Here is a 16,892-nt window from a genome sequence, read left to right as displayed (position 1 = left end):
TGACGCACGAGACGGTTCTCTTTTCTCCCTGTCTTTCCTCGGCTCGCCCCGTTGCTCCCTTTCTCTCCTCTTGCCACTTCAAAATGGCCACACGCAACCGGCATAGCGTCTTCTGGTATAAATACATATGAGAACTGGGTCGCTGCCCTGAACCCCAGTCGCTGCATCGTCTACGAGTTTTCCTCCGTCGTTCCCCGGAAGTTTTACCTTTGACCTCGTACACGTCGCTACGTTTCCGCTCGTAATTAATCAATCGCCATTCGCGAACGTAATATCGATTACGTTAACGAGACGACTGACACTCTTTTTAAATTGCTGCCAATTTCCTCGTTTCCTTCATTCGACCATTTTCCTGCTTTCGTTCTGAAACTTTCGAATTAGTTAAAAGTTTTTAAACGATACACGAGTTCGCTATGATACTCGGATTTTCATATCTCGATCTCGTTTTGATTTTAGGAAAAGGAAGAGAATTTCCGATGCTTCCAGAGGATGTTTATTTAGCGTAAAATCGAAACCAGCCATCGCGTAGATACCATCGATAACAATTTCCCTATATTCTAATCCGAACTGAAGATATCCTTTAACGTTGCAACGATACAACTGCAAATCGAAAATGACGATAAGAACGCGACAGGGTTAAGAAGTATTAGAGGATTAAGAAATTTGAATCGCCTGTTTTTTTTCGAAAAATTCGCGCACAGCTTGAGAACTGCTTCTGCGTTCCCAGAAACTTCTAACGAAACTTCGAACAAGTTGAGACTGAGCAAGAGGAGAATGGGCACTTGTATTTTTTTTTAAACAGATACAAGAATCTCGTAGAAAAGTTTCGGTTTTCTCGGGAAGCTATACGCGTACAGATGCAAAAAGTGGATTTTATCGTTCGGTGCTTTTTTTTAATTTATTTATTTACATTTTACAATTTGTCCAGTAGGACAAAAAGTGGATGATGCGAGGAAAGAGAAACGCTAGATTTTCCTGCGGATCCACTGTGCTTCGAAAGATGCAACGAGAAAGAATGATCACTCGTGCCTCGTGCCGAAAACTAAACGAAACTAAAAAATGGAAACTACGATCGCCCGTACCTTGCGCAAAAATGTTCTCGGAGATTCAGAAAACCAATTCTGAGAGTTTAAAGTTTCTGAGAATAAATCCACCAAGAAGAAACCCACGAAGCCACGAACAAAGAATCGTACGGAATAGACAAACTTTTCTCAGAAATTCATCCTATCCAATTGCATAAAAACTGCAAAGAATCCAGAAAAGATTGAAAAGCCATCGTTTGGGCTATTCCGATAGTTAAATTGACCGGTTCTATCAGTTTTAGTCGCGTGACGTCTATTAGATTAATATAACAGCGGCGCGTTGGCTACCACAGAAGGATTTCTTGGACCTGGAGAGTCGCGGTTTTACGGCTCCGAATCCCGAGAGCCGTGTGTCTGCCATATGACAATAACATCTGTGGCCCACGCCAAGCTATACCTTGGGGTACCTGTGTTTCAAGCCACTACCTCGCATAGCATCTTGCAAGCCAGAACCATCGTACGAAATGAAATCGAAAGGTGTTGCCGGTTTGCTGGTACCGATGGACGCGCGGCAAGAAACGCAGCTGGCAAAATATTTGTACGGAAGGGAAACGTCTCGTCCGCCGATCCTCGATTAATTAACAGAGCCGGTGATCTGTTTGTACGGATGATTCGCGTGAAAACAGGGAATTTTGTGCGGTGTTGGACGAAATTGCCAACTTCTTTAGAGAGGCGATACTATTTTAATAAATTGTCAGAGTGTTAATTAAGTATATAATACAGTTGCAGTACTCTTTCTCTGTAAAAGTATTTATACGGGATATTTTTAGGATAAGTGCAAAATATCGTATAAAAATTGAGAGACACAAAGAATGAGAAATTTCTTAAATAAATCAACGATCATGACTAGTAATCATCTATACGTACACCTGCGTTCTACATAAACGATATTTAAACAATTTAATGATATGTGATTATTTAATTGCGGCTATTTATGCAATTTTATCGTAGGTAGAGGTTCGTTTCAGCTGCTGGATATTTTAAAGAGATATTGCTATTCTTTGGATATTTTATATTGTGTAATGGAACATCAAATTTCTCACGAATGCGTAAATATCCGTAGACTATATAGGGTGTGCATCTAATTGTTCATTTTATATGTAGAGTATGGGTAGATATATTGTTGTGTATATGTTCGTACTTCATATTTTACTTTTAAATATGAGATATTATTTGGTTAATGAATTCGCTGGTTCCCATATGCTGTTATTTGTAATATGTCCAGCTGCTGTGTGCATTATAGCAAGAAAAAGTTTTTTATTTGATCGTAACGTGTTCTCGTTGTTTTCCTATTTCATTATTAAGATAATTGGACAACGATACGATGCTTTGTTGATTTTTCAACGCATACTGCTTCACCGAATGCGATGAAAATATCTGGATAACTCATTTTCCACGAATACTCGTCACAAATAATGAAAGCTTAATCGTTTAGTTATCAAATTAAAGAAAACACAACTAAGAATTACATTAGTCGCAACTTAAAGAATTTAATTAAAAAGTTATGACAAATGTAATTAATATACTAAAACAGATTATATATCAGTAACATATTAACAAAGAATTAATTCAAAGTACATATAAGAAGACTAAATGAAAGAATTAAAAGTAATTGCTTTTTCTTTTTTATTAATTTAATTAAATAATTCTTTCCGAAACCAATTATTATACTCTTCGTATTACTCATACCGTTGTTAATATTTTTAAATAAAGAATTTTAATTTTCCAATAGTAAAAAATAATATACTTTCATCATTACCGACGAGGTAAATTGCGAATGTACATACTTCGAAGCAGATGTCGCCTACCTACAGCCTATTCGGATGATCGGTCGATAAAAAAGGAAAATATATTAGCTAATCTGGAATTTAAGAATTAATTGTGTATTTTGTTAAATTATCAAAGGATCTGATCAATTATAATAATATCTAAACTATCTATTTTCTTCCACATATTTCTTCTCGTATATCACTTCGGCTATTGAACTATGCCAATAGTAATTAAACACTCAATCAAGTATTTACATATATTTATATTATTACGCAACTGAGCTTCTACACTGAGCTGATATAATTACCACTATGTATAGTAACATTTCATTAAAAAAGTACGACACCTAAAAACTACAAAAGTCATTCATGTTCTACGGTTATAAACAAACTCTGTTGGCTGTTGGTGTTGGTCTTCAAACGACTCCATATCTATGGAAAATTACATAAAGAATTCCGATAATTCATCGGCAATTCGACCGATTTTAACAATGGAAAAAAACAAATGCATTGTTGATATCCTGAATGTACGTGCAGTCATAAAATTCATAAACCGATATGATTGGCGAGAAAGTATCGAACTGGCCGATCAGCTGAATTTAAAAAAGAACGCTATGGCGATAACGATCGTTTTGCGCACATTCAACCACTGCGGCAGTTAAATCGACAATCGATGACGAGCAAACGGTATCATCGAAACGAGGAAAAGAAATATCGGAAAATGAAAGCATGACGATGGAAAACATCGAGATGTCACGTAACGCGGTGTCACGATAAAGCCGAGAGACGATTTCGCGATCACCGTTACATCGATGTGACCATTGACATAACCTCAAACGCCAGCGTGTGATCGTCGGAATTAATCGAGAAAAAGCTGGCGTTGTCTCGGCGAGAACTCGACCTGGCCGAGAAGGTTCTCGCTGCAAACGACGCAATGCCACGGAAAAAGTCAACGAAACTTGCGCAGGAGCTGGCAGCAAAGTCAAGAGCCCTCGCAGTTGACACATGTCAAGCGTTCAGTGCGATTCGAAAAAACGTCGGGAGGGCCGACAACACACGATTACAAACACGGATGTGAAATCGAGGGACTCACCGCTGTGCCCGGTGTTGCTCGACGACTGGCCCATTATTCTCACGCCGACGGTGATGCCAAGCACGAGACAAAGCACTCGGTGATCGCGGCGGGCTCACGTGAAAAACCGGATGCATGAGTGCGCGAAAGACCGACACATTTTTCGAAAAATACTATCACATCGTGTACCCGCAGTGTCGCTACGACAGAGACGGACGGCCGCTTCGGAGCAACGAGGTGATTGGCCCGCGATCATCTGCGCATGCGCGACCCGCGCTATTTTGAATCCATCCCCTGTTATCTCGCCGCGTTCTTCCGTGCACGGCCTCTCTCACCGAGTATTTCCCAACGAGACCGTCTGCCGAATAACACTCCTACTAACCAGCACGCCGTATTTAATTAATAAGGTAATACGAAGAATGTTATTAATGTCGAATAATCGTGTAGCCTTTGTAAATTTCTAAGTTATTGATCATAGACACGAAGACCATATTTTTGTTGACTTTTTAGCTACGAAGAAATATTTTAACGTGACACGACATTTAAAGATAAGTGATAAAACCACAATGTTTTACAAGAATGGATTATTGTTTTATTCAACAACTATTTGACTTAATTGGTATTAGACTATGTATATATATATATATATAAATCGTGTCATTAATATCTTTTAAAAATCCAATAGCATCTAAAAGCATGTATCTCGTTCGAAAATCAAATCAAAAGATGTTTCAATATGAAATTTATCGATAGCAAATTGAATTTCAAAATTGTTCATAGAAAATGTGATTTATCATGATTTTCACTTGTGGTCTTCGTATCTCTCTTTAGAAACCTCTGTATTTATATAGTATGTATCAGGGGAAATACCACTGTGCTTTAGAGAATACTATAAATATATGTGGATGACAAATTGTATACTAAATACTATTCGTATAATTTGTAGTTGATAACGAAATATATATATGTTTAAAGTTGCGTTAAAACAACGTGGGGAACTTTTTTTACCATAGATATAATATATCTAATTAGTAATTGTTGCATTTAAGATGACTTGGAAAGTGTATTAGAATAATAAAATTTCCCCTGAGACACCTTGTTATATAGTCACCTAACATCAGTGTGCATGAATTAGTGAATAGTCCAGCGATACTACGAACAAGATACCCTTTTCTATTATTTACATATTACACCTTTACGAAATGAACTATATTTTCTCTTCATACACCATTATAATTTCGCAGAACATAATAAACCTTGATCTCAAAATGGAATTTCTTTCTTGATTAAACATATATATTTATTATATAGTCTACGTTTATTATAATTATTCTATTATCCAGTGTACTATCTCTTACTTTCATTGATACACATTTCGATGCTATTCAATTCTGATTCAATTCTAAAATTCAAAATCCATTCTATATCATAATCTTCTAATTAATATAATTTCCCACGCTACATATTACGCGTAAGTATACATTTCCGATTACTATTTGCACACCTGAACGAACCAGTAACCATCCCCATACCGTATGATCACCAACAGCAACACCCATCACCCATCACCCAGTACCCACTGCTAAACGCCAAAATCCCACAACGACTCACTTTCCACCACACTGCACGTGTGAACCAATACAGGACCAGTAAACGAAACATCCGCGCGACTGTGCGCACCTGTAAGTCGCAACTGCGCCCACAATTCGCGTGCGGCAATCTCCCGTTTCGTCGTTTAGTCGGAAAACAGTATCACGCAATTACAAACTGTTCCAGCCTATGAAGTTCCCTACTGCGTACCAGCTAGGTCAGTTCAATCGCCAAAGCGACTCGACGAAAGAAGAACGAACGCTTTAAAACTGGTGTTTGCGACGTTTTCTTTTCTCTTTTTTTTTTTTTACGAGCGTTACAACGAGGAAAGTCATCACGAGAGATCATCGATCGGGATACGAATCCCTACGAGAAAGGTTGGAAATCGACGGCGAGGAAATCATCACCTTGGTAACCAACGGCAAAACATAAGTGCGGGTCGTTGGAAACGTGATACGTGGATTCGAGGAACGTAGCAAGGCGAATATCTCTTCTCTATATGGATTTTTCGGTCCGATTCGATTCACGTCTAGGAAGACGTTGATCTCTCGTAGTCGACATCGGTTTTTTTTCTTCTGTCTGACATGACAGTTCTGGAGGAACTCGACTCGTGGCCTCGGGCATTCAGCAGCTGACGGCAACCAGGCGATCGTACATCCGGGGAGAAGCGTTCAACGCTTGGACAAAGATGGATACTGGCCTCTCCTGGATCCTCGCTTTTGCCTTGATCGCGCTCCTCGTATCGGAAGGTCAGTCCTTTTTATCAACAGAGTAGAATAATCTTTAGATGTCTCAAATAACATTAGCGCGATATTTGTAGATATCTAGGTAGCATTGGTACACTCCTTGACTTACGTATCTTACAGCTTTTGACATTAGAAGTAGCAAATCCTTTACGATAACAGGTTTTAGATATCTCAGAGAATATTAAAGTAGCGTTCATAGATAGTTAAGTAGCATCGGTAGATTTCTTGGTTTTGTCGCTTTTAACACTAGAAATATCAAGAATAACAAGTTTTACAGTTCTTGTTTTTGCAATTCTTAAAACCACACTGATACTCTTGGTAACATTTATCTGGTATTCGTTACAGGCGTTGATTAACAATTCTAGTGCTAACTTCTTGTCTTGTGACATCGAGTCACATCGAGTGACAAGGATTACCAGGCCGATTCAATAAAGACATGTTGTACCCATCGTGTATTGAATGAAAATTTTAGCTTCAATTCCTCAGTAACGATTAATAGCTAGTAAAATTATATATGTAATGTTCCGCATTCTAATTATATGTGTAATTTTGCGCATTGTTTAGCGCGTTGTTATAGCAGTGAATACACGTAAGACACTTAATTAGTTTCTAAACAAATTGTAAGTATAGAATTAGAAATTTATTTGTTGGAAAGGAGCGAACTGTCTTATATTAATTTATGTAGAGTTGTGTATTAGGTTTAGGATAATAGAGTGATAAGAAACTAAAAGGTTGGATGAAAAAATGGGCGAGATAAAGTCGGTGTTCTTCGTTATATCTCAAGATGAATAATCAAGGTGCAAAAATCAATGGAATAGGTCGTAAATGTGAATAATTTTCACGTTATTACGGTTCTCCTACTTTTAAAATATGTATGAGAAATTAAAAGAGACGAAGGTTAAAGATAGAAGACCAATGCGCCTGAGTGTAAAGTGAAATAACCAAAATCTCAAAACATGGGAGTTCCTGAAGAAGGGAAACACAACAAACGCTTCATGATTTTTCAGAAATTCTAAAATGACGACTAATGACGAAATAAAATTATTATATAAGACTCTTACAAGTCCGTCGTTTGTAAATTTCTCAATTTCATTATGCAGATAATTACATGATTACCGTTTTACTTCTCAATGAACAAATGATATAAATAATTCCAAGATAAATTTTAATAACCAATTGTGAAATTTGAAAATAAATTGCCCAATTGAACAGCTCAACTACTACATATATGTATACTTCAGCGAATCATCTAATATTTTTAGAATTAATAATAATTTTCTATTTTATTTCGGCTTTGACGCATTAGGCTGGGCCATCGATTGTTTCAAGTGCGTGTCGATCGACGGCGACAACAAGCCCTGTGACGATCCGTTTCACAACAACGGGAGTCTGGCCTTCCTGGAGTCGCCATGCTTAGGAGGTCGCAAAGGGCGCGATGGTCTTTTCCCCGCGACTGCGTGCATCAAAATAGCGGGAATATATGGTAAAACTTTCCTCTTTTTGTAATCACGAGTGGCTCTTAACCCCTTTCAGCGCTGTCTGTTCAACGAATACACTGTGCCTGCGGGTACAGTACTGTCTGTTCACGGAGGTTTCACCAGCGGAAAAGTTAATATATCGCTCGAAACAATCACCAAATTTATTCTGAATAATCTCGTGAAATTTCCCTATGTATGTTTCCAGATTAAAACGTTTGAAAAATGTTAAAGAAGAACCGTACCTCACTGGAGATAATTGTAAAAAATATATCGTTCGAGAAAATTAGTAGATCTATTTTAAATAATTGCAGAAAAATAATACAGATTATGTTTGCAGATTGCGGCCTTTCGAAAATGATAGAAAACAATTAGCTTCGTGTAGGTAATCTATAAATCTTGATTCGAATAGAAATTAAATTTACGTTAGAGTAATTTTGAAATAATTGAAAATTATAATTTTGGTGGTTGTGTCACCACCGTTATAATTATTTGCTGGCTTCGTTGGAAACTACAGTAATGTTACATTGAAACACAGACATCGATACTTTTTCGCATTTCATACAAATAATTTTCATTAAAAACACGAGGTGAAAATAATTCGTATCTAAAATTGTGTCTGCATAAAGTTCCGAATTTTCTCCAACATCGAAGCGAGAAAACATACCACGCGAACCTCAACTGCGACAAAACTTTCAACTTTTATATTTCCTCGAGTTTACGGCGGGGCAACAGCAGGGAAACAGATGAAAACTATGTTTGTAATTAACGTGTGATCAATTAGACGAATCCGGGGTCTCTTTGACGGTGAGAAGCTGCGCGCTGGACAGCGGAACTCTGACGACCGACTCCGAAATTATAAGAATGTCACATTGCGGAGGGTTCTATTTCGACGACAAGTAAGTGAGATCGTGGAGAAACATAATTTGACTTCGTTTTTTTTTTCACTCCGCGCTAATTGCAAGAGTTACCATGTCTGAAATTGACCCCTATTATAATTGCTACGACCTCTGACACGATTGCGGATGAGGAAAAAAAAAAATAAAAACTAGGTGATTACGACTGTATACGTTAATTTTAATCAATACGTACTTTGCTTCACGGAACGCGTTCGATAAAACAAATTGCATTTATACGTTGCAATTATTTATACTGACATAGTTTTTTCTCGATATTCCAAAGAAATTCCAATCAAATTTTTCTTTTTAACGTTGCCATGGTAACTCTCGATATTTCTTCTTCTTTCTCTGGCAGTGAATTTTAGTCGCTTCTAAATCAGTTTGCCAAAATGCACGAAAATAAAAACATTTGCATCAGCAATGTTACTTAGATGATTAATACGACACGTGTTGATCAATAGCAATTAAAATATTAGGATGTTTAAGACAAGTTTATTTAAGTTGACTATAGTTGTTTAATTATATCTGCAGCAATAAGGAGACAGCTCTAATATTTGAATTATATTATTATTCTATATTAGTAGAATATTAAAAAGTGATTCGATTTTGGATTGGCTCTTGTCGATTTATTTAAATTACCAGGAAGTAGAGCGGTCTCCTTTAATTGCTATAATACATAAACTATATATTATTGGTGGAAGTCGATAATAAAACCATACATGTGATAAAATAATATGCAAAATACTAATCGTAGATTATAATTTCCTAGATACGTTCGTGGATGCGTACAGTCTTGCAACGATGCGGATGCCTGCAATGGATCCACACGGCGAGCAGTTGCGCTCGTGCTTTTAACTTTATCGATTTTCCTTGGACTAATTTGACGAGGATGGTCAGCGTAAAATTCGCGTTAATTAAAATATAGATAATTATTGTATATATCAAACGAAAAACGATCACCTCTATATATAACGGACCAGTTCGAATGTAAATCAGTAACCTGACCAATTTAGCTGTGGACCAAAGACGTAAGAAAACGAAAATGATAACTCGTAAGTGATACAACGAAAGCTTTTTGGCTATCGTTCGTAAATTATTGCATTTATCCAATATATCAAACGAAAGTTATTATAATCAAAAAAAAAAAAAAATTAAAGGTCCAAATAAATACATATGTATGCGTTTCTTATGACGCTATAATTACGAAGGAAAAGTATACAGAATCACTATTTGATACTATTTGATAGTCTGCAGAATAAAAATAGCAACAACTGCCATTTTACGTAAACGTAACCGTTATTGTTTTATTAATATTCATGCGTAGAATATGTAATTTATGATCTAGTGATTGCTTGAAATTATAGTCGAACGTATATTCGTGAGATTATCGTTATTGCAGACTGTCTAGAAACACAATAAAACAGATTTTTAGTTATAAATCTGCGTATGATTTCTAATTTATCAAATCCCAAATTCGCTCGTATCTAGCTCTAAGTAAATGTAATTGCAAACATCACAAATGCTAATGTCACAGCTATAAGCTCGTGGTAAGAATGATTACATTTCTTTCTCCTTTTATGGCCACGAAAAAAAAAAACAAATTATTCGCTATTTTCGTGTCAGAGATACTTCATGAAGCTCGCAAAAACTTTCAAGAGCGACGTTATAGTATATAAATCGAAGATTAAATGGTTAAATCACAACTATAATATAAATACGCTATTCAAACCCTAAACGTAAATGCATCTTATGAAACGAAAAATACAAGACGACAGCCAAGATGTTCAAAAAAGATGATCATCTTTTTCGCTTCGTACTTCACATTTTCTCTTCGCAGTTCGAACAAAACCAAGTTCACAGCATGTGAATTTACAATGAATCATAAAGGTTCCTTCCAATTAAGAAGATACAAGAAGAAAAACAAAAGACATGAGAAGAATTGTTCTCTGAATCTATCCGAAATCGAACGTACGAAAGTTGAACTATTCGCGATGAGTATATGGAGCATGAAATTCGTTTGGACGTGAATCGCGACGGAGAAATCGAACGGTTCTGATAGAAGCTATGTAAACGAGACAAGATCCCGGGAACAATCTCAAACATGAAAAATCGTATGTCGAACGCGTCGCAAGAATTCGTCGAGTTCTTCTCGCGCGTCGCCTGCTGGATATGGGAGACCATCGAAAAGTTATTCGACATCATTCTCGATTTCTTGGCGAGGATAATCGAGCTGATACTAGCGGTGATGAACCTGATTTTTCAGGTGATCTGTTTCCTAAGGGATCTCTGTATCGAGGCCATGCAAACATTCGCCAACGTCTTTCGAGGGATCGTTAACGTCGTTAGCAATATCAGCTGCGAAGAGGTCGAGGATTTCGTCTCTGCTTGCATCGTTGTTCTGCTTTGGATCGTCGCATTTAAACTCGTGCGGAATTTGTTGCAAGTAGGAATCTTACATATTCGTGGAATTCTTTTCGTTTATCATATTCCACTGATAACACGTTTCTTAAATTCATTTTGAAGAAGATTTAACATTGCTACGATCGCCGAATTTTTATGTTTCAATATCGCACTCGTTTGAACAAAGAAAATGGTTCCTTTAACGTCTTAAGAACAAGTGGACGATCACGTACATTAATTGCCTAGAAATTTTTTTACAAAAACAAGATTAGGTAAAGAAAGCAGGAAGATTTTTTGTTAGATGTTTTTCTGGATAAAATGTACGCAATGTCAACAATTTTTCTACGCGAACAGGTCAAGTAATTTGCTTTGATTTTTAGAAGGAAGAAATACAACGGGGCTTTTAGAACGTTAAGCGCGTTTGACGAAATACCGAGATACGTTTGTTCCGGTGTATAATGGAAGACTGTGGCACAAAAACCAGGTAATCACAACATTTACGAATTTTAATCGTAGTTTCAGTTATCCTATGTAAAATTGAAAATTCACTGTATGATCTTCAAAGTCTTAATATTATCTGGTTTTTGACCTGACAGTTTCATTACTTGTCATACGGCACTTAAAATAATTGAAACATTTAATAATAACTCTTTAAATATTTCAAAACTTTAATTACAATTTTATTAAATCACGCGAAATAAAGAATCAAAGTATCGTTGTATCAAATACACGATATTTCCTTCGTGATAGAACGAAATATTTGGTTCAAGCATTCAAATTATTCAAATAGAAGATTCCCTAACTATTTTGAGCGCCATATACTTACGATTATAATTAATATTCACGTACCTGTCGGCGATGCATTGTCTTCTTTGTATCCTCCATATCTATTAAATAGCCTCCTTTCCATTTCCACTGCCATTTGCTTCTTTCCGAACTTTCGTTCTGAATACGTATCATTAAAAAGTTTACACGTTCACATATCCACACGTCCACACACACGCGCGTAATTAATATACTAACCGATAATCTCGACAAATCAAAAGTTCGAGGGACGATCCATTCCGTACAACGGAATCTCCTACACTAATCAAAACTATTGTTGATTCACACGATAGTTCCAATGTCATACGTATCTCCCAGAACTCTCGAATAGCTGCGTTTCTTAAACCACGACACACGAGTTTGAACATAAACGACAATAATAAAGTAGAGAGGCTCGAGCTAGGAGTTTGTCCGGCGCAGAGGAGGACAGGGAAAAGGATAAACCGACGTAACGGCAAGCGACCTCGAACTGATCCTAAACAGGAATTCAATGATTAGAAAATAGAAGGTAAAGATTTAAAGAGGAAGAAAAATTAAATATATTAGGTTTAATGTAAAGAGACCATGCATTAAAAATGTAGTATTTTTTTATGTCAGGAGTATTGAAAAATATAAAAACTAATTTAATGTTAAGAAATGAAATTGTTAATAATCCTTTTGTCTCACAGATTTAAAAGAGAGATGATCACGCATCTAATACACGCAATGTATAAAATCTGTACCAAGAAAATTGTAGAAAATAAAATATATTTTCTTATAAATATTATTTCTTATATTTATCGTTGTATCGTACACTTTCCGTTTGTTCGTAAAAATTGATACAGAATCCTGACAGACATGTAAGTGCCAGAATAGTAACATTGTCTATTTACAAAACTGTTTTGTACAAAATAACAATGTGTAAAGTTGTATATCGATTGCAAAATTACGCTTTGTAATTTGTATTCTATTATGTACATAATTAAATATTAATCTTTAACGATTATTATCAATTTGTAAAAGAGAGACGTAGAAAGCTTTCCCCTGTAGAATACATTCTATATATCTCATTTCGTATTATAAAAAAAATATAGTCATATCTCTTCTTTCACACATTGATAGATAAAGTCTCATGGGTCTATCATTTGTTCGATAATCGCAATTTGATTATAAATAATTTCGCCGAAATTCGCTTCTGTAACGAAATTAGATAATACTTTGCTTACGTCAATTTATCCTAATTCGGTTTTATGACATTTGTAGCAGTACAGTAAGTTAGTTTTCTCAGTCATTTACAACGGTAATAACCAGTTTATGTTCGGGCCAAGAAAATGTCTTTGGAAGTTGAATCTGAAATATATATTGAAAATAAATTATCATAAAGAGCTGGTGTTAAATTAGTTTGCTATATCGATACTATTAATTACCTGATTTGGCAAATTTAGAATTTGGAACTCTTGAGCCATCTTTTCACTCAAGTCTTCTGGAAGCAAAACTTGTAACCATGGTCCCTGAACTACATATGGTTTTTCCCTAGACACTAAAGTGCCCGTAACTGAGGGAGCAACTATCGTTATTGCTGTATGAGATAATATTGATTTAAACGTGAAATGCCTTCCGTGCATAACACGACCCCTATAAAAACACATTTATGTTTAACATTCATTCAATAATAAGATTAGCTAAATAATGTTACAAGGATATTTACTTTATTGCTAATGGTAACAAAGATCCGGCTTCAAGATTAAACGTCAAATGAAGACCTGGTAAAACTTTGATAAAACTTTCGTTTGGTACATTTGTATCTTGCTCACAAGGAGACAATCTTTCTGACTTAACAATTGGTTTTATATCTTCATCTTCTTCGTCTGATTCGCTTTTTGTCTCTCTATATTTCTCTGTACTTTTATCACTGTTTACTTGGACCCACCTATGAAATATAAGTTAATACAATATACATTCTGCATACTAAGTAGATCTTTTACTGCTAAATACAGGATACTTACCAACATTTTGCAGATACACCACTTAAATTAGAACCCTCCTTTTCTATACCAGTTTCTATTTTCTCTGCTATAGAGGGATCATCTTCCATAATAGAGTACATCCTTCTCATCTCAGTTACCAACCATGGTCCACAACCACGACTAGACTTTAGTAAATTTATAAGGCCTAAACCATTCCAATGCTGTGCAGCTTGTAGCTCTTCAGAAGTAACTCCTACAATTTGAGCAAATGAAACCTGTAACATTGTACATGAACCATTAAAAATATTTTATTTTAAAGTTTCATGTATTTGAAAAACAAATTAACTGAACAATTTTACTCAAAAGTAATTTCAAATAATAAACTTACATCGCCATGTGGCGTAGATATGGATGCTGGTAACTGTGGATCCCTGCCCATTAGAATTTGTGTGATGCGCCCACTGCCACTGTCTAAAGGTGCATGCCATGAAACATGGTCTCCAGGTAACAACATGTTACCAGAATTAAAAACATATTTTGCTAACTGTTGCATCACATTTGCTGGCCAAGTGGGAGGAGTCATCTCGTTCCTTTCCCTGACTAATCTAAATGTTAGCTCAAATCCAAAGCCACTTGGACGACCTGGACCACTTTTTGGATGTATCCGCCCATCTCCATGCAGATCTGATAAACCAAAACTTTGACAAAAAAAAAAGAACATTTCTTACTACAACATCAATAAACATTATTGTTCTGTAGAAAAAGAAAAGATAATTAAAATAAGGTTTAAACCGAAAAATGACAATAGTATTTTCAAGGACTTTTGGCAGGACAAAAATAACTCTAAACTTAATCTCAAAACATATACTAGATTTAGTGAATGGTGGAACGTATTTAGACAGAAGGCAAACGGAAAAGAGAAGACGTGCGGATCTATTTCCGGCGCGTCGCGCTTCAAATGACTTTATCTTCCTGTACCCTATGCTTTCTATATATAGAAAAAGAGAGAACTATTGGAACAGCTGCTCCAGACTGAAGAAGGAAGGGTCACCCATAGAAAATGAAAAAAAAATGAATGGGCGCCCTTTCGCAGTAGACCATTCGTCATTCGGCGCTTAGTTTTTAATGAGGAATTCCTGAAGCGGGCATTCATTTATCTTTCGACAACGCGAGTTATATATCTGTCTATATAAAAGTCATATTTCGTTAGTTTTAACTCGATACAAAATTTAAGTTTCTAATAAATAGATATTTCGGATAAATCTCTAATATAAAAACATAATACAAGATATTCTTCAAATTTCTATAGTGTCCTATGTAATAGAAGACAGTAAAAGCCGAAGTTAGTAGGTTGTAACTACTCCAAAATGCTCGTGCCTAGCTTTAATGTACCAGAACCGTAAATGTAATCCTCGAATGACAGAAATGGATGACACATACACGTGTCATCGAGAATGTGTCGGAAAAATAACATGAGCCCATATTAAACAGAGGCACACTCCTACTACTCAACAACGTGGCACTAACGAATACCCGACTTCCCGTTTTTTTCTAACACTTCGATTCTTCCTTCTTTACCAGACCACTGGAAAAAAATGTGACTTGTCTCTTTTGAATAAACGATGCGCCGCAGTGTCACTTTAACGATCGCGTGCGCAGCGGAAGAAATCGTTGACAGATCATCATAAAAATTTTATACTTCAGGCTTACTCGAAATATAACCAATAAATGCAAACTGTAGATTTTCATGTTAACTAATATGTTTGAGAATATAATTAAAAGAAATAAAACCGCGGTAGAAACTGTTTTGCTTGTCAAGTATTATAGAAAGCACTATACTTTGGGTATTTTACATATTTTTTGTGCAACTTCTCAATTTTCAATCTCCTATAAGTGCATAAAAATCCGCAGCCTAGTAATAATTTATAATTTATCTTTTTATGCTTTTAAAATATAATGATATTCTTCTGCTTGTTGATTACTTGTATTAATTACATGTTTATTGAAAAGTGTATTTTGGATGAATGGATAAGTGTTTCGAAATAATATGTAGAATGGTGAAACTCACCTAATATAGTGCCAATGTGGTGGTATTCCCAATTCCGGGCAGCCAGAATTTTCGTACATGCTTATGTAGTCGAGAGGATCCGGACCTCCCAACCTAGGTAAAGGTGTACAGAAAATCTCAGTTATTTCGTTTTACATCCGGTTAAATGTACGTACGGCTAAGGGTGGCTAAATATAAATCGTCTTCCCTTCTTGTACAAGAGTTCCATACCCAAACTCGATAGGAACCACCTTTCTGATAATGTATTTTACAATTTTGTATCGATCGAGAAATTCAAAGATTCGCGATAAAATAAATAAAGCCAATTGAATGTAAGATAAGAATATTAATTTTAACAAATAATAATTTTATATCGTAGAATATTACACGTATAGTCTTGCAAATAAATAAGAAGTAAAGACTACTTTCTAATATTTACTGTTGTAGTAATTTGTTTCTAGAAATATTAAATATTTATGTCATTTTTTTCATTTGTATTATTCCGATCAATTATGCAATCCTAATACAGGTTTATGAAGAAAAACTATTGTAACAAAGCATCTAAGTACTAAAAGTAAATAATATTTAAGAATGAGTACAAAAATAAAGCAATAATTTTTAATACATTTGCATTATAGCCCATGAGAAACGCGTCGTAAATTAATTCCAGTATATTTTTAATATACTATATCATAAAGAACTGGACGACAATACCTAATATATTATAAATACAAATAATAACACCGCAATGCATTTCTTCTCTCGTTCTGTCATAAACACTAAACATGAAATTTAAACCTTCCACGTTAGTACCGCTAGAAAACCACTTTTTATTGGCAGATTAAATCGAAGAATTCTTACCAGTATTTTACAACTGCAGTGACAGTGAGCGGATTGCTTTGGTCCGGATAGATCTCTTTACAAAGATTGTGCAAAGCATCAAGACCTAGAGCTCGTGCTGTCGGTGCCTGAGTGGGTTGTCCCGGTGGAAAACTTCGACAATATTCTTCTCTTTCACGCATATTTCCGTACATATACACA

General features: G+C 35.6%; 4 protein-coding genes across 6 annotated transcripts in view; 2 read left to right on the top strand and 2 right to left on the bottom strand.

Annotated features, from left to right (window-relative positions):
* The window catches only part of LOC100745126 (protein neuralized), a 123,863-nt gene extending 111,660 nt beyond the window's left edge, over positions 1 to 12,203 (bottom strand). The window contains exons 1-2 of one of the 3 annotated variants that reach the window (XM_024365764.2): positions 12,057 to 12,203; positions 11,883 to 11,978 (exon numbers count right to left, since the gene is read on the bottom strand). In XM_024365764.2, the coding sequence (XP_024221532.1) occupies positions 11,883 to 11,955 (73 nt within the window). In that variant the 5' untranslated portion in view covers positions 11,956 to 11,978; positions 12,057 to 12,203. Of the gene's footprint in view, positions 1 to 3,944; positions 4,309 to 11,882 lie in introns of those variants that run through there. The other 2 variants (XM_033319345.1, XM_012382355.3) reach the window with 2 other exon arrangements.
* On the top strand, positions 4,195 to 9,784 carry LOC100744923. Its single transcript, XM_003487310.4, has 5 exons — positions 4,195 to 4,330; positions 5,700 to 6,262; positions 7,566 to 7,742; positions 8,519 to 8,633; positions 9,403 to 9,784. The coding sequence occupies exons 2-5, from the start codon at positions 6,202 to 6,204 to the stop codon at positions 9,515 to 9,517; spliced, it is 468 nt and encodes a 155-aa protein (XP_003487358.1). The 5' UTR covers positions 4,195 to 4,330; positions 5,700 to 6,201; the 3' UTR covers positions 9,518 to 9,784.
* On the top strand, positions 10,161 to 12,591 carry LOC105680400. The gene is made up of 2 exons (XM_024365767.2): positions 10,161 to 11,076; positions 12,177 to 12,591. The coding sequence occupies exons 1-2, from the start codon at positions 10,735 to 10,737 to the stop codon at positions 12,354 to 12,356; spliced, it is 522 nt and encodes a 173-aa protein (XP_024221535.1). The 5' UTR covers positions 10,161 to 10,734; the 3' UTR covers positions 12,357 to 12,591.
* Positions 12,592 to 12,607: 16 nt separating this feature from the next.
* On the bottom strand, positions 12,608 to 16,885 carry LOC100744124 (suppressor of fused homolog). The gene is made up of 7 exons (XM_003487303.4): positions 16,713 to 16,885; positions 15,873 to 15,965; positions 14,193 to 14,502; positions 13,844 to 14,079; positions 13,546 to 13,767; positions 13,265 to 13,472; positions 12,608 to 13,187 (listed from the first exon to the last, which is right to left on the bottom strand). Exons 1-7 carry the CDS (start codon positions 16,883 to 16,885, stop codon positions 13,122 to 13,124), a joined length of 1,308 nt encoding a protein of 435 aa, XP_003487351.1. The 3' UTR covers positions 12,608 to 13,121.
* Positions 16,886 to 16,892: the final 7 nt, after the last annotated feature.

This window comes from Bombus impatiens, unplaced genomic scaffold (assembly GCF_000188095.3).
Source record: "Bombus impatiens unplaced genomic scaffold, BIMP_2.2 scf_0151, whole genome shotgun sequence".
NCBI lineage: Eukaryota > Metazoa > Arthropoda > Insecta > Hymenoptera > Apidae > Bombus > Bombus impatiens.
Note: the sequence above shows the minus strand (reverse complement) of the source record. Positions and strands in the feature narration are given on the sequence as shown.